The 22,371-nt window shown below is 50.4% G+C and overlaps 10 protein-coding genes across 10 annotated transcripts; 6 read left to right on the top strand and 4 right to left on the bottom strand.

The window, feature by feature from the left end:
* Positions 1 to 67: 67 nt before the first annotated feature.
* COCSADRAFT_37762 (uncharacterized protein) lies at positions 68 to 3,501 on the bottom strand. Its single transcript, XM_007702794.1, has 4 exons — positions 3,110 to 3,501; positions 2,620 to 3,012; positions 904 to 2,568; positions 68 to 853 (listed from the first exon to the last, which is right to left on the bottom strand). The coding sequence occupies exons 1-4, from the start codon at positions 3,206 to 3,208 to the stop codon at positions 536 to 538; spliced, it is 2,475 nt and encodes an 824-aa protein (XP_007700984.1). The 5' UTR covers positions 3,209 to 3,501; the 3' UTR covers positions 68 to 535.
* A 1,189-nt stretch (positions 3,502 to 4,690) lies between these two features.
* Positions 4,691 to 6,736, top strand: COCSADRAFT_172282 (uncharacterized protein; the record flags this gene model as incomplete). Its single annotated transcript, XM_007702996.1, has 2 exons — positions 4,691 to 5,524; positions 6,110 to 6,736. 2 exons carry the CDS (start codon positions 4,691 to 4,693, stop codon positions 6,734 to 6,736), a joined length of 1,461 nt encoding a protein of 486 aa, XP_007701186.1.
* Positions 6,737 to 6,885: 149 nt separating this feature from the next.
* On the top strand, positions 6,886 to 7,885 carry COCSADRAFT_334930 (uncharacterized protein). The gene is made up of 2 exons (XM_007702995.1): positions 6,886 to 7,005; positions 7,064 to 7,885. Exon 2 carries the CDS (start codon positions 7,179 to 7,181, stop codon positions 7,419 to 7,421), a length of 243 nt encoding a protein of 80 aa, XP_007701185.1. The 5' UTR covers positions 6,886 to 7,005; positions 7,064 to 7,178; the 3' UTR covers positions 7,422 to 7,885.
* Positions 7,886 to 7,992: 107 nt separating this feature from the next.
* On the top strand, positions 7,993 to 9,923 carry COCSADRAFT_144768 (uncharacterized protein). Its single transcript, XM_007702994.1, has 3 exons — positions 7,993 to 8,394; positions 8,444 to 8,743; positions 8,791 to 9,923. The coding sequence occupies exons 1-3, from the start codon at positions 8,080 to 8,082 to the stop codon at positions 9,763 to 9,765; spliced, it is 1,590 nt and encodes a 529-aa protein (XP_007701184.1). The 5' UTR covers positions 7,993 to 8,079; the 3' UTR covers positions 9,766 to 9,923.
* A 403-nt stretch (positions 9,924 to 10,326) lies between these two features.
* Positions 10,327 to 10,888, top strand: COCSADRAFT_161420 (uncharacterized protein; the record flags this gene model as incomplete). The annotated part of the gene is made up of 2 exons (XM_007702993.1): positions 10,327 to 10,576; positions 10,647 to 10,888. 2 exons carry the CDS (start codon positions 10,327 to 10,329, stop codon positions 10,886 to 10,888), a joined length of 492 nt encoding a protein of 163 aa, XP_007701183.1.
* Positions 10,889 to 12,852: 1,964 nt separating this feature from the next.
* Positions 12,853 to 14,397, top strand: COCSADRAFT_37758 (uncharacterized protein). Its single transcript, XM_007702793.1, has 2 exons — positions 12,853 to 13,474; positions 13,530 to 14,397. The coding sequence occupies exons 1-2, from the start codon at positions 13,273 to 13,275 to the stop codon at positions 14,015 to 14,017; spliced, it is 690 nt and encodes a 229-aa protein (XP_007700983.1). The 5' UTR covers positions 12,853 to 13,272; the 3' UTR covers positions 14,018 to 14,397.
* Positions 14,398 to 15,759: 1,362 nt separating this feature from the next.
* On the bottom strand, positions 15,760 to 16,849 carry COCSADRAFT_358937 (uncharacterized protein; the record flags this gene model as incomplete). The annotated part of the gene is made up of 3 exons (XM_007702992.1): positions 16,731 to 16,849; positions 16,131 to 16,667; positions 15,760 to 16,008 (listed from the first exon to the last, which is right to left on the bottom strand). The coding sequence occupies exons 1-3, from the start codon at positions 16,809 to 16,811 to the stop codon at positions 15,760 to 15,762; spliced, it is 867 nt and encodes a 288-aa protein (XP_007701182.1). The 5' UTR covers positions 16,812 to 16,849.
* Positions 16,850 to 17,315: 466 nt separating this feature from the next.
* On the bottom strand, positions 17,316 to 18,308 carry COCSADRAFT_37757 (uncharacterized protein). Its single transcript, XM_007702792.1, has one exon. It carries the CDS (start codon positions 18,072 to 18,074, stop codon positions 17,559 to 17,561), a length of 516 nt encoding a protein of 171 aa, XP_007700982.1. The 5' UTR covers positions 18,075 to 18,308; the 3' UTR covers positions 17,316 to 17,558.
* A 696-nt stretch (positions 18,309 to 19,004) lies between these two features.
* Positions 19,005 to 20,091, top strand: COCSADRAFT_144764 (uncharacterized protein). Its single transcript, XM_007702991.1, has 2 exons — positions 19,005 to 19,185; positions 19,246 to 20,091. The coding sequence occupies exons 1-2, from the start codon at positions 19,121 to 19,123 to the stop codon at positions 20,015 to 20,017; spliced, it is 837 nt and encodes a 278-aa protein (XP_007701181.1). The 5' UTR covers positions 19,005 to 19,120; the 3' UTR covers positions 20,018 to 20,091.
* Positions 20,092 to 20,627: 536 nt separating this feature from the next.
* COCSADRAFT_172277 (uncharacterized protein) lies at positions 20,628 to 22,353 on the bottom strand (the record flags this gene model as incomplete). The annotated part of the gene is made up of 3 exons (XM_007702990.1): positions 20,628 to 20,633; positions 20,863 to 21,963; positions 22,210 to 22,353. The coding sequence occupies 3 exons, from the start codon at positions 22,351 to 22,353 to the stop codon at positions 20,628 to 20,630; spliced, it is 1,251 nt and encodes a 416-aa protein (XP_007701180.1).
* Between the last annotated feature and the right edge of the window lie 18 nt (positions 22,354 to 22,371).

Genomic DNA, 22,371 nt, shown 5'->3' with positions numbered 1-22,371 from the left:
GATAGTGAACGGAGACAAACAGCAATACAACAACAGAAGAGTATGCATACCACAGATCGCCTACAATATCACGTGCTCATTGGCCCAAGTAATGTCTTTACTGTCAGAAAACGGTGTATTCTATACATATCTCGTCTCGTCTCATCTCATCACCTGGCCCCCCTCTCGAGACCACCCATGGGCGTAATTCGTAACAAAAAGCCAAAACCAGAGCCCATGAGAGAAAGTGCCATGCAACTCTCGAGACGTGTCCAATCCAAAAAAAAATAACAAAACAAAACAAAAGCAGTGGAGTGGTCTCCAAACAGACGAGTGAGTATCAGATGTCAAAAGCACGAAAAGAGACGGGACAAGTGGGCCGAAGCAACATGAACGCCGCGCGGCCCTTCCTTTCCCCATTCGCCTCACAAGCGCTTGACACTGCCTTTACCCCGATCCCTTGCAGCCAAGCCGTAAAGGCACATACAGTTGCACATCTTCAACAGCCTACAGTGAAGCTATGTCGTTTTATTTCATCATCCAACCCTTGCTTCTCTTACAATACCTCGCCGACAATCTTGGCAGCCTCCTTGTACGTTTTGAGCAGCTTCTCGCACTTCTCGCGCTCAGCCTTGATCGTGTCATCCTCGTACAATAGCTCCTGGAAGAGATCTTCCTTGTACAGCGTAGAAACTAGACGGTTCTGTACAACATCCTTGGAGTGGTTGACCAACAGATGCATGATCGCCTTGGGCACTTGGTCAGCAACAGTCTCTCGCACAATGTTGAAGTACGATGAGATGAGCCTGCGGATAAGCTCAGTCTCAAGCGCTTCACGTTCTGTAAGGGCTGGTGCTTGCTCAGGGTTGGAGGGCTGTGTAAAGTTAGTACCCAGCGTCAATAAGGTCTGATGTGGAGACTTACAAAGCCGCCTTCAAAGTTTTCCCCGCCCATGTTTGGGCTATGGGGAGGGGCGCTGAAAGCAGCACTGGACGGTGCATCATAGTCATCATTATCTGGTGGCATCATCGCCAGCACATGGGCAGGTTGCTTGCTGTCACCCCTCCGAATGCTCTGTGCAAAACTAGGCTCGATGTTTTGGCTGACGTGCCGGCTTCCTGGCCGGTTGTCAAGCATCGGCTGAGTGGCTTGTGGCAAGCCCTGTGGATTAGGATATGCGGTATTGCTGTCTTTGCTGAAGAAGTAATTTAGGAAGCTGTCACGGGCAGTACCAGGAGGTGACCGGTTGCGGCTATTGAGTGCTGCTGTTGTGCTCTGAGATCCGTTCACCATCCGTCCCACAGCCGGTGACATGCTACGGCTGGTTTGGGACTGGTGTTTTCGAAGAGGAAGAGATTTCAGGGATGCGTTGTCACCAGCTTCGCCGTCTTCTGCGCCCTCTCCGTTAGCGCCGTTCTGAAGCTCTTTTAATCTTCTCTGCTCTCGCTTCTTCTTCTCAGCTTCCATTGCAATCTTCTTCTCCCTTTGCTCTTTGTCGCTAATGACAGATGACATGGCAGCAGCAGCACCAAGGAAGTTGGGGTGATTTGTGTTGATGTAGGCTCTTTGAATATCGATGAGGGAGGCAACATAACCCGAGCAAGGGCCAAGCTGTTCTCGGAGAAGATCTGACACGACTTCAATGAGCTTTCCTTGTAACCTGGGGTATCTTGTCAACTCAGTGGAGCCGCATGTGTGACAGATCTTGATCAGCTCCTCGTAGACGAGCTCGACACAACGCTGACTTGGAATTTCCAAAAGCTTGATCTGAGGTTTTACCAGGAGGTCAAATGCCAACTCGGGAACGAACAGACTGGGTCGGGGACCAGTCGAGTTGCGGATAGCCGTCCTAATGTCCAATACGGACAGGTTCTGGGTAGGATCGACCTGCTCGAGCGAGTTGCCGAAGACCGAGTTGAAGATGTAGTATATCCGGGCACCGCCGCATAGCTCCTTTGTCGAGATCTCAGTAGAGGTACCATCGATGGATGCAATGAAGGAAGAGGCGAAGCGAGTCATGAGCTGTAGGATGAGCGAGCCACGGTGCTCTTTTCCAGTGAAGGTGACATCACCATAGCTCGCAAGCTCCTGTTGTGTTTGGCCCATGAGAGTGTTCAGGCGTGCCTTGATGTCTGGTAAACGGTCCCGGATGTGAGCCATGAGTGTTTGGTTCAGGCTCTTGGCAAGCAGTTGGGTACCGCAGCGGTTAGCCATATTCCTGTACGCAGGGTGGTGTCGGAAGAAGTCCCGCTCGGCTTGTAGGGCATCAGCCAGGGACTTGTTGCCCTGAATGTCCTGTTGTGATCGGTTGACGATACCAATGAAGCCAAGCTTGAGTGGATAGACACGGCCTGAGAGAATGTCCATGGCATTGGTGCCGTGGTCCATAAGGTCGAGCTTTGTGAGGACACCAATGGTCCTCTTACCCATGGGGTCGACATGACGTGCAAGCTTCAGAGCCTCCGAGTTTACGAGATCGACGTTGGCGGGGGAGACGGCGAGAATGACACTGTTTGGCTTGGCAATATACTCGGTGATCAAGTTCCGTGTCTGCTTCTCGATATCGGAGGGTTGGTCACCAATGGGCACCTGTGTTTGTTAGCCTAGAATTGCCACGCAGAAAAAGTCAGAAGCGCCCACCTTGGTCAAACCAGGCAAATCGACCAGCGTCAAACTCAAGACGTGGGGTGAGTAGATTTTCAGGTTAATGGGCTGCCTGTTGATGCCCTTGTTGTTTCCTGCTATCCTAGACGTCTCGTTCTCGATCTCGCGCTTAACTTCTCCAAAGTCGTAGAAGCGCTGGCCAGGAATGTGAAGAAATTCAGCCCACTCCTGCTGACTAGCAACGCTTGCGGGCGTGTGGGGCACATGGACTTCATCGTCGTCGTCTTCATCGCGTTCGCTGGGGAGGTTGATGAGTTGGAGAATGAGCGGTCGGCGGGTAACGATGCCACTGCCACGCGGCAGGAAATCCTTGCCGACAATGTTCTCGAGCACTGACGATTTGCCAGACGACTGCGATCCTACAACGACCTGAGCCAGTTAGCAACGCCTCGACAGCATGCAGCGGAGCGGTTGAAAATCTGCTCCGCCCTCACCGCATTCCCTTTTCCGGTTGGGGCGCACATACAATCTGGGGCAAATCGAGGGAATCATTTCCAATCGTGTTGAAGACCAGGTCCTGTAGCCTGTTGACAATGTTGAGGAGTTCCTCGCCCAGCGCCGCCATAGCGCTGTTGTGTATCTGTCGTTTCTTTGCTCCTCACGGGACGGACTTGTTGCCGGGCAGCCAGACCAGACCAGATGGCGGAATCGAATGCTGCAGGCAGAAAAGTCGCGGCAGGGCGGGGAACGGGGGGTATGTGCAGAGTACAAATGCGGGATCAGGCGGGGAGATATAGGTGATGGCGACTTTGGGGGGAGCAGAGGCTCTGGACGGGAGGGCCTTTGCTGCAGCTCCGTCGTCACTTCGCTTGAAAGTTCATGTTCCAAGGCGGCGGCCACGTGACGGCCAGCATGGCACTCTGCTCCCCACATCACGCACTTGCACTCACCACTCTCCTTAATCTGGCCTCGCACTACCCATGTTTTTGCGCATAAAGGAGCGCTGGACGCCAGCACACGCGACAAGCAACCCCCCGGGTTGTTGTTCACGGAGAGCTCGAGGCCGTTGCTGGCGTTGGCCATGAGCCATGGCCTGGCCTGTCAAACGCCACACCAACTGCGGTGCATGACGCCCGGCTCCCAAGCCCGGATACGTAACTACAACGGTACATACATATGTACATGGAACGCACGGCAGCCCGCAGCACACGACAGCCAGTGTGCGCAATGCCATGAGAGAGAAAAAAAAAGACTCCCTCCATCGCCAAACAAGCAGTCGTACCGCCAGCGTCATCAGCATTCAAGTGTTGGGAAACTGGCAGTGGGCCAAGCCATCAGAACAACTCATCGCACGGCTCCGCAGCCCCTTGTTGAGCACCCACAATTTGACACACCTCGAGCATGTCTGGACTGGCAGCAACACGACTCTCCCCGTCGGGTTTCGATGGGGTTGCCTGTTGTCGTCGTGTGAAAAGAGGGCATGACACGTATGTACGGCTTTGGCTGGTGACTTATTATTACACACTACTACACGACACTACTAGCCTACTCTCGCCGGCGGTCGGGTATTGTCGGACCCCGCGCCTGGCGTAGTACAACTAGTAGCACCGCGACGGCACGGCTATCTATCGCTGCTCACCACCCTTATCGCTCCCCTCGGCACGGCCACACCAGATTATCAAACCAGATCTTCAGATGCCATCTCCACATCCTGGGGAATGCTTGCTGATCGCCATGCATCGCCATTTTCTCCTCCGCTTCATTGGCCACGCTACCAAGGCCAGGTACCATCACGTGTACCTGACGACGGTATCATGCCTTTGCACAAGCTGATAAGTGTACTTAGATTACCTCGACCGAATCTTGATGCTGTGACCAGGCTCTGCCTGCCGAAGGAAGCCTATCAAGAGATAAGCCCTGTTATCATGCTCACCGCAAACAAAGGAAGAACCGCCGTTTGCGCCTGGCCTACAAAAGTCGCCTGTCTACGCTGACCTCTGCACCACCCACTTCTCCATCCCCATCCGCATTTCAATCTCAATCTCATTGAGACTCTGGCCATTTTTCAAGTCGAGTCCATTTCACTCGTCTCCTCATCCACGCTTCCATGGCCCCCGAGTCTCTGACCGTAACCACTACTCAAGAGAATCACGACATTACCATAGGAACTATAAAATGTACTGCATCTATTCCATTTGGAGGTGAAGGGCAATGGCTCTATTTACCAGCCACCAAAAAGTTCGACTTGTCTCGAGGAGCGGAGCGGAAAATGGTTCTCGAGTGCGATGAAGAACGCAGCAATCACACCGGCTTTATGATTGACCCTGCCAAGTCAGTCTTAATCGTCGTTGACATGCAAAACTACTTTGTCCATCCACTGTATCGCGACCATGCGGCAGGAATTACTGCAACTGGCCCTACGTTGAAGGTCATTGAGAGATGCCGCAAGGAAGGCATCCAAGTTGCCTGGCTGAACTGGGGCATCACCGACGACGACCTGAACGAGATGGCGCCTGCTATCCAGCGCGGCTTCAGCAAGACGCTGGGATGGCATGTGGGGCTAGGCGCTCAGCTGCCTGATGGCCAAGGAAGATGCCTATTCAAGCGGACGTGGAACGCAGCCCTATACGGACCGTTTCAAGCAGTCGCCCAGCCCGGCGACCTCTTTTTCGACAAGACAAGAATGAGTGGTCTCTGGTCTGAGAGGGAACCCATCCATGCGTATCTGCGGGCATCTGGCAAGCAGACGCTGCTCTTTGCTGGCGTCAACACGGATCAATGCGTCTTTGGCACCGTGTCCGATGCATACTCGTACGGATGGGACTGTGTTTTGCTCAGCGACTGCACAGGCACAATGACAGGACGCGGAGCTCAAGAGCTAGCCGAATACCAGATTTCGCAAAACATGGGCTTCGTCATTAATAGCAACACTTTCTGCAATGCTCCGATCAATGACCACGCCGAGGGCTGCTGATTTGGTCTCGCGGTCATGCTCCTTCACATCGGCCCTCTCCATGTTTCTTTTTAGCGGTACCTGTTATTTAGAAATACCCATAGCGCAAGTAGTACAAGACGAATACATTCACATTAATTACGTCTGCTTTGTGGCTTATCTCTGCGCAGTAGTTACCCAATCAGCGCCTCCCGCCCGATTCGATGGTGGATCTACAATGCTGAGGCACAGATGACGCACGTGTGGGGAAACTCCCGGGAAGGAACGACAATGTCATTAAATGCTTGACGCCAGCTGCAAATTCCACCTACTGTCCCATACCAAGATCGCAGGAAGCAGCCCTGTCCCATTCACACACAAAATGCCTTCCAGATTCTCAACTGCCTTAACCTGCTTGCTGCAACTTTGCGCAACAGCAATTGCCCTTCCAGTAGAACAAAAGCCGCTTCTACTCAACGGTCCCAAGAATGTTAGGAATGTCAGGGCGCAGTGAGTTTCTCGCAACCTGGATTTCTGGTCGGCTTTTTCTGACTAGTAGCTGCAGACTTCATAATGCCGAAATCATCCCCACAGGCATGTCTATTCAACTCATGTAGGAGGCCAAGGTTCAGCACTAACCGCCCTCTAGTCATCGACGACTTTCTCCCCAGTCTCACACTTTCCATCGCCTGGCTAGATGCCAAGGCTAAGCTAGGCAATACTGTCGATCCAGAAGACCTTCAGAAACAACCCACCGTTATTTTGCATGACGACACTAGCCCAGACGGCAAGCACGCTAGTTCTGGTATGAGCTACATTATCACCTTGACAGACCCAGATGCTCCGTCCCGCGACAACCCAGAGTGGAGTGAATTTTGTCACTGGATTGCTTCCAATGTCTCCATTGTCCAAGATACATTTTCCGTCCGGCCTTCACCAGAGTTTGGCCTCACTGAGGAGATTGAATCGACAGAAGAGCTAGATGATGTCATGGAATACAAACCTCCTGGCCCGCCACCCAAGACTGGCAAACATCGCTACGTGTTTCTTGTTTTCGCACCCAAGAATGGCACGACAGAGCCTCTACATCCGAGCAAACCGCAGGATCGTAAGCATTGGGGTACAGGGAAAGAACGTGGTGGCGTAAGAGAATGGGCTCAGGAGAATGAGCTGGTTCCCGTGGCGGCGAACTTTATCTATTCCGAGAACGAAAAGCAGTAACTATAAGGGCTTTTGTATAATCAATCACGACATAATAACGTAATTTCATCTATGGGTGTCGGAACAGAATTGAATGGAGTCTAATCGGAACTTTATCAAACATCCATTATGGCTTCATATGGGCGAACGAGAGACATGGCTCCGAGATGTGTCAACAGCAACAAGCGTATATTGGTATGCTTGATTTCAATAGCCTTTGACTATCAACGTTCCCACGTTCTCGCTGTTGTTTGATGGCCTTGAAGGATATGGGAACATGAAGCTCTGAGGTAGTATCCAGACACTTGGTGTGTCCGAAGCAACAGTGTACTGATAGCTTACTCCCAGAATCGTGGCATACAACCTTGAATCGCCGTTACAACACATCTTCCGAGCCATCGTGGCAATTCAACACATACTGCGGATCTTCCAGCCCCAGCACAGCGTCACTATTCCCAGACTGATGAAGTGCCCTCGCCACCACCAGAAAGCGGTCTTTTTGCGGATGTTTTTGCAGATTGCGAAGTGCGCGCCTGATCACCATACCCGTTCTAACCTCGCCAAAATCCAATCCCATCGCACGTACAACTCTAAATGTTCGTTGTGGATGGTGCTCGAAGCACTTCCAGAGAGCAAGCAGACGACGGTCGTTCCAGTCGTTTACAAGATCGCGGACCAGGGCATGCTCGCGGGCAGGCTGATCTAGGTCTTGGTAGTGGTTTTCGAGGTCACTCGTGATGGTTTCAATATTCTTTTGGGGAGATTTCTTGGTCTTGTTGTTGTTCTTCGGCTGCGTGGTGAAGGCATATATATCTTTGGCAGAGCGGTATTGCGACATCTTTAGCCGTGGGGTAGTCGCCAGTAATGGCATTGAAGACGTGTTGTGGTTTGCGCCATGGTGGCACCAAAAATAACGCATCAGAAGTATCTTTTATAGCGGTAGGCAAGGGGCTTATGGATGGAAGATGCTGTATCACGAGGAGCTTCGTGTGCCATACCTCGCATGGGACGCTCCATTTATAACATATTAATAGGCCCTCGCACTGTGTCACATGTTTTAGATGAAGCGTGCGATATGAATGTCGCACGCCAACCTGTGGAATTCATTCATCGATCTATCTTGTTTTCGTGGCAGTGATCCGGTCAAGAAGATGATATGTACGAAGCGCCGTGGTAGTAGTGAGGGGATGGACGAACCATGCCTAGACGGGCCTAGTTCCGCTAAACTCACGTTTTGGCGCGTTCAAAGCTGCTCCAGAACGGAAAACAATGACGTCGCACGAGCTGTGTTAACCATAGTCCTTCTTATTCAGTTTCCGCACGTTTAACCGAAACCATTCGTCAAGATACCGTAGTACCATAGCATGTCAGATGAGCCGAAAGCCTCGATAGCTAACCCAGCACCCTACTACATTGCCAAGTCGAATGTCTGTGTGAACAACAAAGGAGAAAGCGTCGGAAATGGATTGTTCGCGAATCAGAGGTTTGGTGCAGGGGAAGAGATTGCTAGGTTCAAGCGCCCTCTCGTGGGCTCTTTAGAGACGGAACGTTTACTCGACACCTGCGCAAATTGCTATCTTTGGACCGAAGGTGCGTCGGCAGGAACAAGATTATATGTGCCAGAAGGTGCAGAAGTCAGCAAATGTGCTGCATGCCAGAGATTTAGGTATTGTAGCAAGGTAAGTGCTATCGCCGCATATTTGCCTCGTCGCCAATTGACGCTTTTAGGCTTGCCAAAAGGAAGCGTGGAACCGCGGGCATAGACATGAGTGCAAGATCCTTAAGCCCATGGCTGGGAGGGGCCTCCCAAAAGCATTCCTAGCGTCTATGGAACTACTCACAAGGCGGAAGCATGGCCTTATACCTGACAAGGAGTGGGAACTGCTTTGCCAGCTACCATCTCACATTGACGACTTCAAACGGAATGGGACATACCAAAATATTGAAATGATGGCTATGGGTGCCGCACAATTTGCTCTCCCACAGAATATCTTCGACAAGGATTTTGTTGCTGCAATGTATGGACGGGTAAGTGGAACCTGAATGCTTGCGCACACACTATTAAATCATGCAAGGTAATGTCAAACGCCTTGACGCTCATCACACCAACATTGGACCCACTGGGTATCATCGTGGACCCCACGCTCTGCCAGATGAACCATTCTTGCGACCCAAATGCTTACATCATGATGGATGGACCCCTGATCAGTATTCGGACTCTACGGCCAATCAGAAAGGATAAGGAGATTTTTATATCCTACATTGACACGACGCATCCGTACCAGAAACGACAAGACGAGCTCCAGGCACGTTGGTTCTTCACATGCCGGTGTGCGAAATGTCAAGACAAAGCCACGCACCAGGAAGACAATTGGCTCGTTCCAGCAAACTCTGACTTTGTCGCCAGCAAAGAAGAACTTGAGGCATTGGCCAGCAATCAAGAGCAGATGTTCACCTTGTATGAGCAAGTCCAAGGCACGCCAAATGCAGAGGCTGTGATTCCAGTTCTCAAAGAATCCCTCAAGGCATGCCGTGAGTCCGGTAACTGGCCTCTGTACCGCCAGCCGTACGCCTCGATTCGCGATGAGCTCATTGTAAATCTCCTTTCGGTGGGCAAGTATCAAGAAGCATGGGCACACAGCGCAAAACGATACAAGTACATCTTGCCCAAGCTTTACCCGGTGCCATTCCATCCCGTCCGAGTTGTTCAGACATGGCAGATGGCGATGCTTGCGGCATACCTTGCAGGCACCGAAGAGGGTGTGGGCGCGCCCGGTGTCAACATGGGTCTTATCGCGATGATGCTGGTAAAGCAAGTCTTGGATGTTGCGCCTATGAGTCACGGCCAGGACAATGCATTTACCAAGAGCGTGATGGAAAAGACGAGAGAGATGGTTGAGGAGCTGAAGCGAAGCGTGGGAAATCCAGACAAGGATATTATGAACAGAGAGCTGGAGGCTCAGAGAGATCGCCTTGTGGATATGGGTGACTGGGCTCAGGATGGCAAGGCGTCGGGGGTAAAGGTGGTGGAAAAGGCATTTGGTGTGTGATGTGGGAACATGGCTATGGAAGTTACTAGGTTGTTGAGCAAGACGACTATGTGAGTCCCGTGATTTGACATCACAGATGCCGGAGTCACTTCCTAGTAAATGAGTGAAGTTGCCCTATGTCTATAGCGCTTTTCGTTGGAATGTACACTTTAGTCCTCAAAGTTCTCATCTAAGTATTTGCTACTACCACCAAGATTTGCGCTAGAGGCCGTTCGACCTGGGGTCACCCCCAAGGCTTCGTCACGACTGATGCTCACAAACAGTGGTGGACATGCCATATCACAGTGAAAGTGAGTGCAGCCTACACTAATCCCTTGGCCAGCTTTCACCATCACTGACGCACACCATTGAGACAGCAGCCTCTCTCTCACTGCGCACGTATGGCAGTGAGACACTTGGCCTATTTTAACTGACTCCTTGAGTAGTCTCCCATCCATTTATTCTTGACGTGGTCACCTTCAAATTATATCACTGCACTGAGTACATACAACACAATCCAGTCCAAAAAGCAGCATCACACCAAGCGACTCGATCATCAACACAATCACCAAAACCAACGTGATGCCACCCAAAGCCACCGAAAAAGCCGACAAGATGTTCAGTGCCGATGTTGTCGCCGCTGTCCTCTGCAGCACCGGCATAACTAGCCTGTCGATGAAGAATTATGAAATGATGAGTTCTCTCGACGGCAAGAAGTCGGCCTATGGCTTCCAGCACGACTTTCGCTCTGTCATTGCCAAGGCCAAGGAGCTCAGGGCGCGGGTTGAAGGCGGCGAGGAGTTTGAGCCCGTGGCATCTTCAGCCAAACGCGGTAAGTGAACAATCGTCGTGTGCTCAATATGTATATAAGATGATGGGCTGACCAGTGTGGATGTGTGTAGGTCCGACCACGCCCGTAAGCACGCCGAGCAAGCGCAAGAACGCCGAGGTTTCAGACGCCGACAAGACACCCTCGAAGCTGCCTTCTAAGAAGCGGGCAACGCAGGTCAAGGAGAAGTCTGCAATGGAGGGTCAAGATAAGCAGGAATCGAATGCGGTCAAGGACTTCAAGAACTGCTTTCCAGAGGACATTGACACGTTCATCAAGGGCGAAGCGGCTTGGGAGGAGGAGAAATATGTCTAGAGAGTTGTTGGGGGAGCGTGTGATCTAGGTCGAGAATTGCGAATCTTCTCTCTCCCCCTCTAACACTGAAAAGTATTGTCCGGTTTCTGAAGAGCATGTCATTATTGAAATCGATTTCCTTTTTCGACTTCTGAGATGCAGAGAGGATATTTTTAGGTTTTAGTGCTGGAGATACTTTCCTGATTTCTTCTTGATTGGCTATTGAAAGCGTTTCTAATCTTAAAATACTCTACTCATCTAGTCACTGCAGATGGGTCACTGTACCAGTCAATACACTCAATTATCACGTAACTGGGGCGGGAAGAGCGGTGCAGATATCTTGAGTTCTGTCATACACTAGTAGCTGAGTTATGTAGGGACTTGGCCAACTTCACGCCATGTCTGCAAACGTACTATTTCGCCCAGCCAGTCGGCGTTATTTGGACCCATACATCCCTAGAATAAGGAAAATTGCGCCAACCATAACTTTTGTCTATATTTCTAAAGATTGCCACCCAAATCGTACACCCAAAAAAAAGACCTTACTAACGCTGGGAGCGCGTTCTACTTGGCGCAGAGGACATTTGCCATTTTAATATCGTTAGTGGCGCAAAATATGTGTGCAGACATGGTGTGTAGTACAAGATGAGTGTCTAGATTTGAGCGTAGCAAAGATGGCAATTCTCGCGAGCAGGCGGGTATGAACGACGCAAAAAAAGCTTAATTGGGCCAGATAGTGGCTTGCGTACACCTAGTAATAATCACTTTGTCAGAGCGCAAAAAAAAATAAGTTTACAGGAATCCGCAAGGGGACAAGTGCGTGACGCGGCGATGACACTTTTGCAAAAGCAGCCGGTATTTGCAACAAGGCGGCAGAGGTCCTTGACTGCATGTGCCGGCACACACAGCCTGCTTTGCCTACGGCGGCCTTTTGGGTGGGCACATGATCGGATAAGATACCAAATCGTTACTCGATGCCTTTTGGGACAAAGTGTGAGATGGGGCAGTGGCAAAGATGTAGTATGTTTATGCTGTGCCGTGTCTGAAGAGAGGGATAGTAGCACAGACCATGGGAGCAAGGGTGTGCAAAGCAAGGCATACGCACGCCCCCATGGCTGCACAGTTGACAAAAGTCGATACCATGTGGGTTTATCGACGGCGAACAGGTGGTTCCCCGCGGCGAGATGTACATATTTCCCCAAACCTGTTGATGCTCCACTCGGGTTCTTACTTACTAGTACGGTATACATTCAAACACATCGCATGCGCGCCCTCTTCTCCACGTCTAGACAGACGGCAGTGCCCAGCATTGAATCTCTTGTGGGTGGAGCCCCAAGCGTCGGGCCGTTGTCTAAGAAGTATCTGCTCCGTCCATATGAACTAGTACAGTATATGTCGTAAGCTCATCACCGGCGTCTTGCCGGTCCTGAAGCTCTCGCTCTCGTCGAAGCCGGCGCCTTGTCGGTCTATTATATACTTGCGTGCATGGTCGACAAGACTATGGCAGCAGCACGGCGGTGGTGAGGGTCGTGGCCATGAGTGAGACATGACGTCTGCTCCTGGGCGCCAAAGGGCTCGCTGGCACAGCCGGCGTTCATCTGGAACGACAAGGCTTGTGTGGAGCCCCAGCTGACCGCCTGTGCTAGGGGTGGTGGTGGCTATGGTGGCCATGGCGGCAAGGGATATACTAACAAGATGATGGACGCGACGCACATGACCATGACAACAGTCGCGCGCTCACAATGAGCATTCATCGCCAACGACGTGCTCAGGTATATATCGACATGGCTCTGGAACGGGCGTGCATATTAATATCCGCATGCAGTTGGGCCGTTGCGCAACGAGGGGCCTTGACGGGATAGCCCCTGAATTTCCCCAGGTTATTGGCTTTGCTTTTTGCTAGGCTGCAAGCAGCTTAGATGCCAGGTACCATCGGCGCCAGTCACACACCAAAGGGGGCCATGCATTCACCATTCACCCTCGCACCCACACCACCCCATGGACTCGCCCAGGGTTGCCTCTTGGCCCAAGGCCCTCGGTCGAGACGTAGGCGAGCCATTATAGGGGACGCTCCCAGCCCAGCCCACCTGCCCGCCAATCACCGCCGCGCCGCATGAGCTTCATCTCTCATTAGTCGACAGTCTAGCCCGCTTCCGGCTCCAAATCTTGCTCCCTCTGCCGCTCCAAGGGCGTTTGCACCCGGCGCAAAAATATACCGTCAGCTCGCGGGTCCCGTCTTTTATTTCATCTCACCCTGCGCCTCCCATTCTTCCTCTTTCTTTCCTTCCTTCCTTCAAGCCGCCCCCTCGCTGATCAGTCACTCATTCTTCTCCAACTACTCCCATCTTCAGCTTAATACTATTACCCCGTAATCCAACACCTCTCTCTCTCTCCAAACCTCCACCATGCGCTTCTTCCAGGCTATCCTTTCCTCCGCGGCCTTTGCTGCTCTCGTCGCTGCCCTCGAGATCAACGAATTCCCTACCCAGGGTGTCGTTGCTGGCAACTCCTACACCATCACCTACTCCCCGGCCGATGATGTCCCCACCACCTTCATCCTCCGCCAGGGAAAGTCTACCGACCTTGATACCGTTGGCACTCTGACCAGTACGTTTGCCATCCCTCGACAAGAACCGTCTTCTATATACTGACTCTACTACAGCCACTGCTACCGGTGGAAAGTTCCAGTGGACCCCCAGCAAGGATCTCCCCAACGAGAGCGACTATGCTCTTGAGATCAAGCGCGGCGACACTGTCAACTACTCTGCTCAGTTCCCTCTCACTGGTGGCGCTGCCTCCGACGACAAGCCCGTCTCTTCCAGCTCGCCTTCTGCCTCCGCCTCCGCCTCGTCTTCCGTCAAGCCCTCGTCTTTGGCTTCTTCTTCGGCTTCCCCTAGCTCTTCGGCTTCCGGTTCCTCTTCCATGACCTCGGCTGCTTCCAGCACCCCCTCCGCCTCTGTTTCCACCCCCGCTGGCAACTCCACCATCAGCTCTGCTACTCTCTCCCGCACCCCTCTGCCTTCGGCTACTCGCACTCCCACCGGCTCTGCCAGCGTTCCCGAGGTCACCGCTTCCGGCGCTGACTCTCTCTTCGCCAACCCCCTCGCCGCTATTGTCGGCGCTGCTGCTGCTCTGGTCTACTTCGCCTAAGCGTCTTGCTTTTCCACATTGAGATATCCTGTCTTATGTTTTGTCCGTGTACGATATATTAGCAATGGATAACTGTTTTTGGAAAACGGAAAATCATATACCCTTGTAAACATCCCTCTAGTTCAAAGATGAGTTACGCAAAGCAAATAGGGCTGTACAATGTTGTCGAGGTTGAAACGCTATGCAAAGAGCTTGTACAGCGGTAGCAGTAATGATAATATGGAACTTGTATAACCTTCCTTCAAACACCCATCGTCAATGCCTCGTGACTCATTCTATGCCTTCGCCATGCCATTGTCTAACCCTCAAGACTCTTGACAAGTTACATGTATGTTATTCTTACATCTGATACAAAATCTTAACATGCTTTGCCTTTCGCATACCTTCTCCTGCCCTGTCCGCCGTGAAACACGCCTTGCTACACCCCCCCCCCCCTCTCCATAGGCCCAGCTTTCGCCCTACCCGCACTCCGTCAATGCCGTCGTAGTACAAGCAAAATCAAAAAAGCGCCTCTCCCACTACTTGCCGCATCCTCCGCACAACGACTTTTACCCAACTTGCGTGAGCGCGCAACCCCGCCAATCTCTTGCCCCAGGTCAGGTGCGAACCTGCTACTACGTACTGCAAAAATGACGTATACTTCCCTCTCTCTCCCTTTCCGCCTTTTACAAACCTCGTTTGTGAAAACAAGGTTCAGCATCATTCATTATCTTTGCGCTTCTACTGCGACAGAACCACGGTTTACGCCGTTCCCCTCTAAGCCTCTAAGCCTCTGTGGTTTGGCGTTGGTTCCCCTCGACCCACACAGTGTGTGTGCGTGTGGGGTGTCATGGGGGTTTTTGCTGAGTGTGCATGCGATAGTTAACGCACCTAAGTAGGATAAGCGGGTATCCGCATCCAGATCAGAGCCAAAAGCAACAATTGGAGGGCGCGCATGTGCAGCATTGTGCGCTTGCATGCGTTGGTGCAACACTATATTTAGACTTCTTGTTTTCGACGTTGACTTGTCTTTTTAATGGGAGTTGGTGTGAGGTTGCACTGAAGTGTGACCAAGAAGGCTCTTTGTTCAAAGTGACATCAGGGTTTTTTTTATATTCTCCCTTCTTTGCTTTCCTTCCCCACTGCGACATTGTGTGGCTGCCATGTTTTTGATTTTGACGCATCAGGTGGTATGTCTGTACACCGGACGGTGAGCTAGGTTGGTTAGCTTCTACTAACTATTGTGTCCCAATATGGCTGTGGTAAACTACCGAATTAGTTTTGCTGCAAGTGTACTGGATTCTTGGTGCACAAGGTACATTTGGTGCGAGGAAATGACGACGATGACGGTGATGGGGGGGACTGTTGGTGGAACTAAGGCTGCAAATCGGCATGCGACGGATGAGAAAGGATGCCGGAACACGCTGCTTGTTCGCTGGAAAACGACGTAATTGTGTATATTGAAACCTGTTTACTTTTTGGTATCCCGAGGCAGGAAGATGAAAAAGAAAATATTCTTCTGAGTTTCCATGCGTCAGTGGTGGCTTGAAGGACGTTAGGTAGGGCTGAAGAAGGGGATGTGTGTCGTTTTATCATGTTTTCCATGCATTAACTATTAGAAATAGAACAAAACTAAGGCTTTTTTCGAAGCAAGTAATATGGCCCCACCCTATTCATGTACATAAAACATAGATAGCGAGCTACAGAATGATTTAGTAACGACTGACTACTCTAGTTCGAGAATACATTCAGGACGATAGATTCTAAGGACGTCCGACAGGCTTCAGCTTATTCAAGTCCGCAGACTCCTCATCCCATCCATCAGCCTGCCATCCGCTCTTGAAATACTGAGCAGCATCCTCTGAACCCTTGAGGTTCCACAGTGCCCAGTTGAGCACAGCTTTGCCAAATAGACCGCCGTTGGTGTGCCAAAGGTCGCCTCCATGGCCGAGAGGAAGGATTCCCTTCCACTTGGGAGTACCGGCGGGAATGTTCTTGAAGTCGCGGTTACCCTGTAGGTCAACATGTTAGCCAGTATTCGCGAACAAAAGACTGTCGCAAAAGGGATGATCTGCGTAGTATATGTATCCTGGAAATGTTTCTTGACACAGTATATCGACATGGAAGAACTCACATTGGGGGTTGCCTGGTCAGCTGCGCCACCCAGAACGTAAAGCACTGGCTTCTTCCACGTAGATGCCAGATATGTTTTATCCGCATCCGCAATGCCAGAACTGACAATGCCGACAGTAGCAACTCGAGGGTCAGGGAAGTTATACGCAGCCTCAAGCCCACCACATGAGAAGCCCGCTGTCATGAGCCTGCTTGCGTCCACATTTGCGTATTTGCCTTTTCCAGCATGTTTATGGATCCAGTCAATAGCCTGCTTCATAGTCTTGTCATTGGACGGGCCTTGCATGCTCATCGCCGTATCCCGCGTCGTGTTGGTTGTGTCTGGCGCCATGACGCCCTCGGCGATGGCAAGGAATCCGTTCGCAGCTACGTGCTTAAGGAGGACTTGGTTCGAAGTGCCATCAATACTGCAGGCGCCGTTGCCCCAGATCAGGACAGGGAATTTGCCCGAGTCAGCGTTAGGGACGCCGCTTGGGAAGTAAATGGTGTGGTTTGGGAGGCTGGAGTCAATGTAGGGCACGATGCTGCTGTTGTTTTGCTATTGCAAATGTTAGTTTGCTAAGTTTGGTGAAGAGAGTTTCTTCGAGAAGCGGAAACATACGGGAACCTCCAATTCGATAGGTGATGCGGTAACCCTGCCAACAGAGACTGCCGCGAGGGCGAGGCTGACTATGTACTTCATATTTCAAGATGTGGAATGAGAAACTAAACTGTGCTTCCAGGAGACAGTCAATGTCACGGTGAAGTTATGCTTGACAGAAATCAAAGGCTTATTATTTTATATAATGTTGCCGATCGACATAATTTCCCGCAGCACTTATTCTCATCCACTGGTGCATTTTCTCATACAGCCGTGCGCTGCATATGGCAGAATATACAGGGGTTCCTGTCGAAGTGAAAAATATTGGCTTTGTCAGTTTTCCATACAAACAATGTCTGCCCAACATAGTACTGTTCCACTTCGAATTCATGACGTATCTTAGCAAAATAAGAAACGGAATAATCATCTTCTTTTACGCGTAAAATACTATTGCATCTGGACTAGTATATTCCGATCTATATGCAAAATAGTCATAATACACCTGGTTGAGAGCCCCGCACGTTCCGTTGTATGTGGCAGACTGCTGTGCATCCTATATTAAAAAGACAGGGTGCACCGCGAACTCATGTATAACCAAAGTTTCGCTGGTGCGTTCGGTGCGTTGAAACATTTCAGCTTATTTATCCTATCGGAAACCAGAAAGCATTGTTTTATTCTCGGTCCTACTATTAAGTGTTGGGGTAAATGACCCGGCGGGGACGAAACACCGATTCGGGAACATATGTACAGGCAATCCTAGCTGTGTGGCAACATACACGACTACCCGCGACCCATTCTTCCTATTAGTCTGCCATATTTCCGTTCATCCGCCAAGTTTCATGTATCTTCTCAAACAAACATGGCTCCTACTGCGCCCAATACTGCTCCGGTAAAAGTCCACTTTCCGTACCCCCTCCCATGTGCAGCAGCACCGGTAGGCTGCGAAGTTTCGGGCGAATTTGTTGGGCTTGCACTGCTCGAAGAGGTATCCGTAGTGCTGGTCGTACTCTGAACACTTGTTGTGCTAGACTCTGACGACACGACTAATGTAGTACTAACAACCGCGCTGCTCACAACCGTGCTGCTCGACACAAACGTTGGCGTGTCAACAGCTATACTTGTGGATATGCCGTTGGATATTGGGAGCGAAGTAGCAATTGGGCTGTTGCTGACCGTGAATGGATCGCCCCATGTCGATGTTGGTGCTGCTGATGGCGAGGCAAGACTAGGGATGGGGGCATCCGTCGAAGCAGCGGCTGGGGCTGAGACTTCGACAGTGAACGGTTCGCCCCAAGTGCTTGTCTGTGCTGTCGAGACTCCGAGGAGAGACAAGAGCACAGTGGTTCTTAATGGCGACTGCTTCATCTTGTTGTTCAATACGAGCTGGCGTGTCCGAATGTAATTTGTACCAGGAAATATATTGGCTTTGTCGATCTTCTAGGTAGAAGCAGTAGTAGTAAGGTGCTGAGTTCTTCTCCGTTTCCTTGGCCAACGGAACCGAAATTATGATACTAATGTTCGAATCTGATATCGTACGGGGAAAACCATAAACCGGTTCCTCCACGCTTTTAACACGTCCTTTGCAAGGCTCTCCTCGGCATCCCTGCTCAGCTCATTCTCCGAGATCATCTTGTCAGACTTACTCTTTACGTCTGTTTTGCTCTCGAAGTAGAAGTCTGTGGCGTTTCTTTGTATCGAAGCAGCCTAGTTTTATGTCGGTGGTGGATTGATGTGCTGGCGTGGTGACACGTGATTGGTGAGCCTGCGCAAATCTCGGGTCTCCGCATCGCGCATATGCGAGACAACGGGCAAAACAGAACACCGCGTCGCTGTTTATGTCGGCATTCTCGACGGAGGTTTTACAGGACGCGCGGCAGTTGATAAAAACATATGCAATAGTCGCTATTCAGGGAATGCATGGTGTCTAAGGGAGAAGCGGGATACGAGCAACGTAGCAGTCTCTGGTGAATGGAATAAGCGTAAAGTTTCCCACATTTTTCAACCTACTTAGGTAATAGGATTTTTTTTATCTTTCATACTCATTTAAAGTATTTCAGATCCAAGTTTGTAGTAATATTCAAGTGACACAATGAGAGTGCTCTATCCTGATAGCGTCCAGTAAGACAAACGGATGATTGAGTATGTCCTCTAGAACATTCAGTTGAACTTTCTACATATATTTCACTCGCAATTAACGCATCTGCTGCAGAATTGCGAAGATTAGCCCGCACTAGTAGTGAGTCATCTAGGCGTTTGCTCATTGCAAATTTTCACTTTCACCTTGAAGTGAATGCGCTAGCACTACGTGCTTTGAAACCACAACGAGCGATTTCATTTCCTCCATCCTCCATTACTCGCAAAGCCTCCTACACAAAGGCAAGACGCGGGATTCAGCGGATTGTGTTGTGAACATGGCGACTCCATGCACTCCGGAAGCAACTGAACCCAATCCACCAAAAAAGGCATTGTTCTTCGGGTGAGTATATTCTTCGCTCATATTTGCACTTGAAGACGCTTAGTTCTAAATATACTTTAGAACCAGCGCGAAACAGGGTTTCGTCGTCGTAAAAGCTGGATCAGAGAAAGTCCAATATGACGTACACAAGACTTTGCTCACATACCACTCCAAGTACTTCTCCAGCGCTCTTAATGGTTCTTGGAAGGAGGCAGAAGAAAACTCAATTACCCTCAACGATATCGACCCGAAGACTTTTGGGGTTTTCGTTCACTGGCTATACACTCAGAAGATTGCAACAGAAGAAGAAGTCGACCACATGCTCGAGACCTACCCAAGCGACGAACATGACGACGATCCATACATCACTGTTCTGACAAAAGCGGTTGTATTTGGTAATAGGTTTCTGGTCCCCGATTTTTGCAAAGCTGCACAAAACCACATCGTTGACTCCATCTTTGATCGAGACGAAATACGCAACCCTACTTTTCTCTATGCTAGCAAGTATGCTTTCGAGAACTTGTTAGACGAGCATCTCATTTGTACATTCTTCATTGATGCGCATTGCCGCTATATGGTATGCAAAGGAAGCTACATGGATCGTATTACCACTGGGTGGTTCAAAGAGAATCTGCCACGTACATTTCTGGTTGGCCTCATAGAAAAGTACAGTGTTTTGTTGGCGAAGAGGTCAGGCTTAGGTGGTCTTGACTACATCAATTGCTGCATGTACCATGCGCATACAGACGACCGTGATCGAGACAAATGTAAACGGAAAAGACGGTTTGCAGATTGTGTGAGGAGGATATGGGATAGTGAACGCGAAAAATTCGTTGACAAGTATACTCGATGAAATTCGGAAGGAATGCCTCAACACAGAGCATTAAACGACAGAAGAAACCTCGCTGAAGATGTACAAAGAAGCACATGATTAGGTTGAATCAAAAGCCTAAGACTTTCATACTTTCACGGATGTATCATAAAGACGAATAGAAAATTCCTGCGGTGGAAACTACGTACACTGCCCAATTTGCTCTTCGAACGTGTCGCTATCGTGAACCACTGCAACCTGCCGATATCTTCGTCACAACTGCATCATCTTAATCATCAGCATACTCAACTTGTTGTCTGTCATAATAAAATGACGTGGGCACGTGAGAGAAACCCCACATAGATCTCCCCCAAACGAATACGAATCTGCTTTTGACACATTGTTACCCAAGTTCCATGCCGTTTCCCACCGCCTGTCACATCACTGAGGATCTGACATGCCATGCCGATAAAAGACAAGTTAATCCTTGTTACATCGGACCTGAAGTCATCTTATGAGAAATTAAAACGAAAACGAACTGTTTATCTCGTGATAACAGCGCAAATTGAGCCGGTAAGCAGCTGTCTAGGAGAAAAATCAATTACAATGACTACCTTACTTTGAACGCACAAGCATCAGTAATAAACTCATCTCACATCTACCAACAAACGCAATGATCAAAAAGAACCCCAAAGAAATCCAGACAGACATCTAAGTCCTACAAGAAACACCTGTGCCATCATTTGAGACGCAAAAGAGGGCATACAATTAATCTCCACAAAATCCATAATCCTACGCAAAACCCATCTTCTCAACTCCCTTCAAACCTCAATCATCAGCCTCAGACTCACATCACCACCGGTATCATCTGCGCAAACCTAACAAACAGTGCTATCCACATACTCGTACTCGTACTCATCCTCATCGTTCTCGTTCTCGTCGCCATCGCCATGTATGTTTGTCTCCCAGTAAAGCTGCACCACAGGGGTAGGACTGGGCGCCTCGGACTTCTCACTGCCATCTAGACTCTCCACCTTGTCCTCATCGTCGTCAGACTTCTCATCACCCTCTGAACTCTCCATATCATCATACTCCTCATAGTCGTCATCATCACTCTCGACCTCCGCCTGCTGCCCCTGATCCCCCACCACAGTCCCCAAATCCCACTCCATCTCAACCGTAGTATCCAACCTCGAATCAACCATAGCCATAATAGCCTCCTCAGTCTCCTTATCCTTCTCCTCCTTCTCAACACAATCATCCCTCATAGTACTCGCCTTCCACCACTTAACCACCAGTTTACGATTACTCTCCTTGCACTCCGCAAGTTCAATATTCAGCTTCTGAAACTCGCCCTCAAGCCACCACTTCTCATCCCTTAGCAATGCATTATCATCTTCCATGCTCATAAGCTTAGCTTGAAGCTTTGTAACCTCGCGCTTCAGGTCCTCGTTGAGCGAGTTGAGCTCACGGGTCTTGGCGTGGGCTTGGTTCATAGCGGATGACATGTCTGCGATTTGACCCTCCATGGGGGCGTGCGTGGATCTGTACATGCTGTACCAGACTTCGCAGCGCTCGCGCATCGAGGTGACTTGGTCCTGGAGATTGCGCATCTTGGCCATGGTGGCGGAGCTGGTGGAGAGGGAGTGGCGGACCCAGGCTTGGTGCATGAGGGCTTCTTGCTTGCGCTGTTCTTCGGAGGTGTCGAGGCAGGTTTGCAGGCGGTGCAATTCGACTTGGAGGGTTGTGAGGCCAGTGGCCTGCGATTCGATTGTCTTGTGCGTGCTGGCAAGTTCGGCGAGCGTCGAGTTAAGCGTATTGCGCAGGGTGCCCAGCTCCTTGCGGGCGTTGCTGTATGTGACTCGCTCTCTGGCAAGCTTTTCGACCGTGTCCTGCTGTCCCTTTTGAGCTGCCTCGAGGGCCTTGCGTGTTTCGTCGCCCATACATGAGGCTTCGAGCAGTTGAGTTTCGGCGGCGGAGAGTTCGCCCTCCACTTCTGAAAGACGAGATCGAAGCTTGGTCACCTCCGCAGATGCTTCGCGATATTTTGTCTTATAATCACATGAGAAGTTGAGTCTCAGAAGATCCACCATCATCAAAACGGCAAAGACAGACAAGCTGATTATAACGCCAGCAGTGGCGACCCCGACAAAGTTTCCAAGCTTGAACATCTTTCTCTGACGAGGTCGGGTTTTGTTTTGAAGGTGATGTCAGACTGGAAGTGTGCTGTATACGTCTTGCTGTTGGATCTGTGCTATGGTCAGTTGTAGAGAAAGAACATGGGGATGCAATCCAATTTCAATGTCTCTGAAAACATCATGCAAAGAACTAGTGGGATGACGCTTTGGGGGGAACGAGGCAAGTGACCAGCTGCCCATGGTCAACAATTCTCACGC

The sequence above is a fragment of the Bipolaris sorokiniana genome (assembly GCF_000338995.1).
Source record: "Bipolaris sorokiniana ND90Pr unplaced genomic scaffold COCSAscaffold_9, whole genome shotgun sequence".
In the NCBI taxonomy this organism is placed as follows: domain Eukaryota; kingdom Fungi; phylum Ascomycota; class Dothideomycetes; order Pleosporales; family Pleosporaceae; genus Bipolaris; species Bipolaris sorokiniana.
Note: the sequence above shows the minus strand (reverse complement) of the source record. Positions and strands in the feature narration are given on the sequence as shown.

Excerpts from the sequence above, each read along its gene's own strand:
- COCSADRAFT_37762 (XM_007702794.1), bottom strand. The coding sequence starts at position 3,208 with ATGGCGGCGCTGGGCGAGGAACTCCTCAACATTGTCAACAGGCTACAG. Across the intron at positions 2,569-2,619 it reads ATTTGCCTGGTTTGACCAAG|GTGCCCATTGGTGACCAACC; the intron begins GTGGGCGCTTCT and ends TAACAAACACAG. Across the intron at positions 854-903 it reads AAAACTTTGAAGGCGGCTTT|CCCTCCAACCCTGAGCAAGC; the intron begins GTAAGTCTCCAC and ends AACTTTACACAG.
- COCSADRAFT_334930 (XM_007702995.1), top strand. The coding sequence starts at position 7,179 with ATGAAGTGCCCTCGCCACCACCAGAAAGCGGTCTTTTTGCGGATGTTT.
- COCSADRAFT_144768 (XM_007702994.1), top strand. The coding sequence starts at position 8,080 with ATGTCAGATGAGCCGAAAGCCTCGATAGCTAACCCAGCACCCTACTAC. Across the intron at positions 8,395-8,443 it reads GATTTAGGTATTGTAGCAAG|GCTTGCCAAAAGGAAGCGTG; the intron begins GTAAGTGCTATC and ends TGACGCTTTTAG. Across the intron at positions 8,744-8,790 it reads TTGCTGCAATGTATGGACGG|GTAATGTCAAACGCCTTGAC; the intron begins GTAAGTGGAACC and ends AAATCATGCAAG.
- COCSADRAFT_37758 (XM_007702793.1), top strand. The coding sequence starts at position 13,273 with ATGCGCTTCTTCCAGGCTATCCTTTCCTCCGCGGCCTTTGCTGCTCTC. Across the intron at positions 13,475-13,529 it reads TACCGTTGGCACTCTGACCA|CCACTGCTACCGGTGGAAAG; the intron begins GTACGTTTGCCA and ends ACTCTACTACAG.
- COCSADRAFT_37757 (XM_007702792.1), bottom strand. The coding sequence starts at position 18,074 with ATGAAGCAGTCGCCATTAAGAACCACTGTGCTCTTGTCTCTCCTCGGA.
- COCSADRAFT_144764 (XM_007702991.1), top strand. The coding sequence starts at position 19,121 with ATGGCGACTCCATGCACTCCGGAAGCAACTGAACCCAATCCACCAAAA. Across the intron at positions 19,186-19,245 it reads AAAAAGGCATTGTTCTTCGG|AACCAGCGCGAAACAGGGTT; the intron begins GTGAGTATATTC and ends AATATACTTTAG.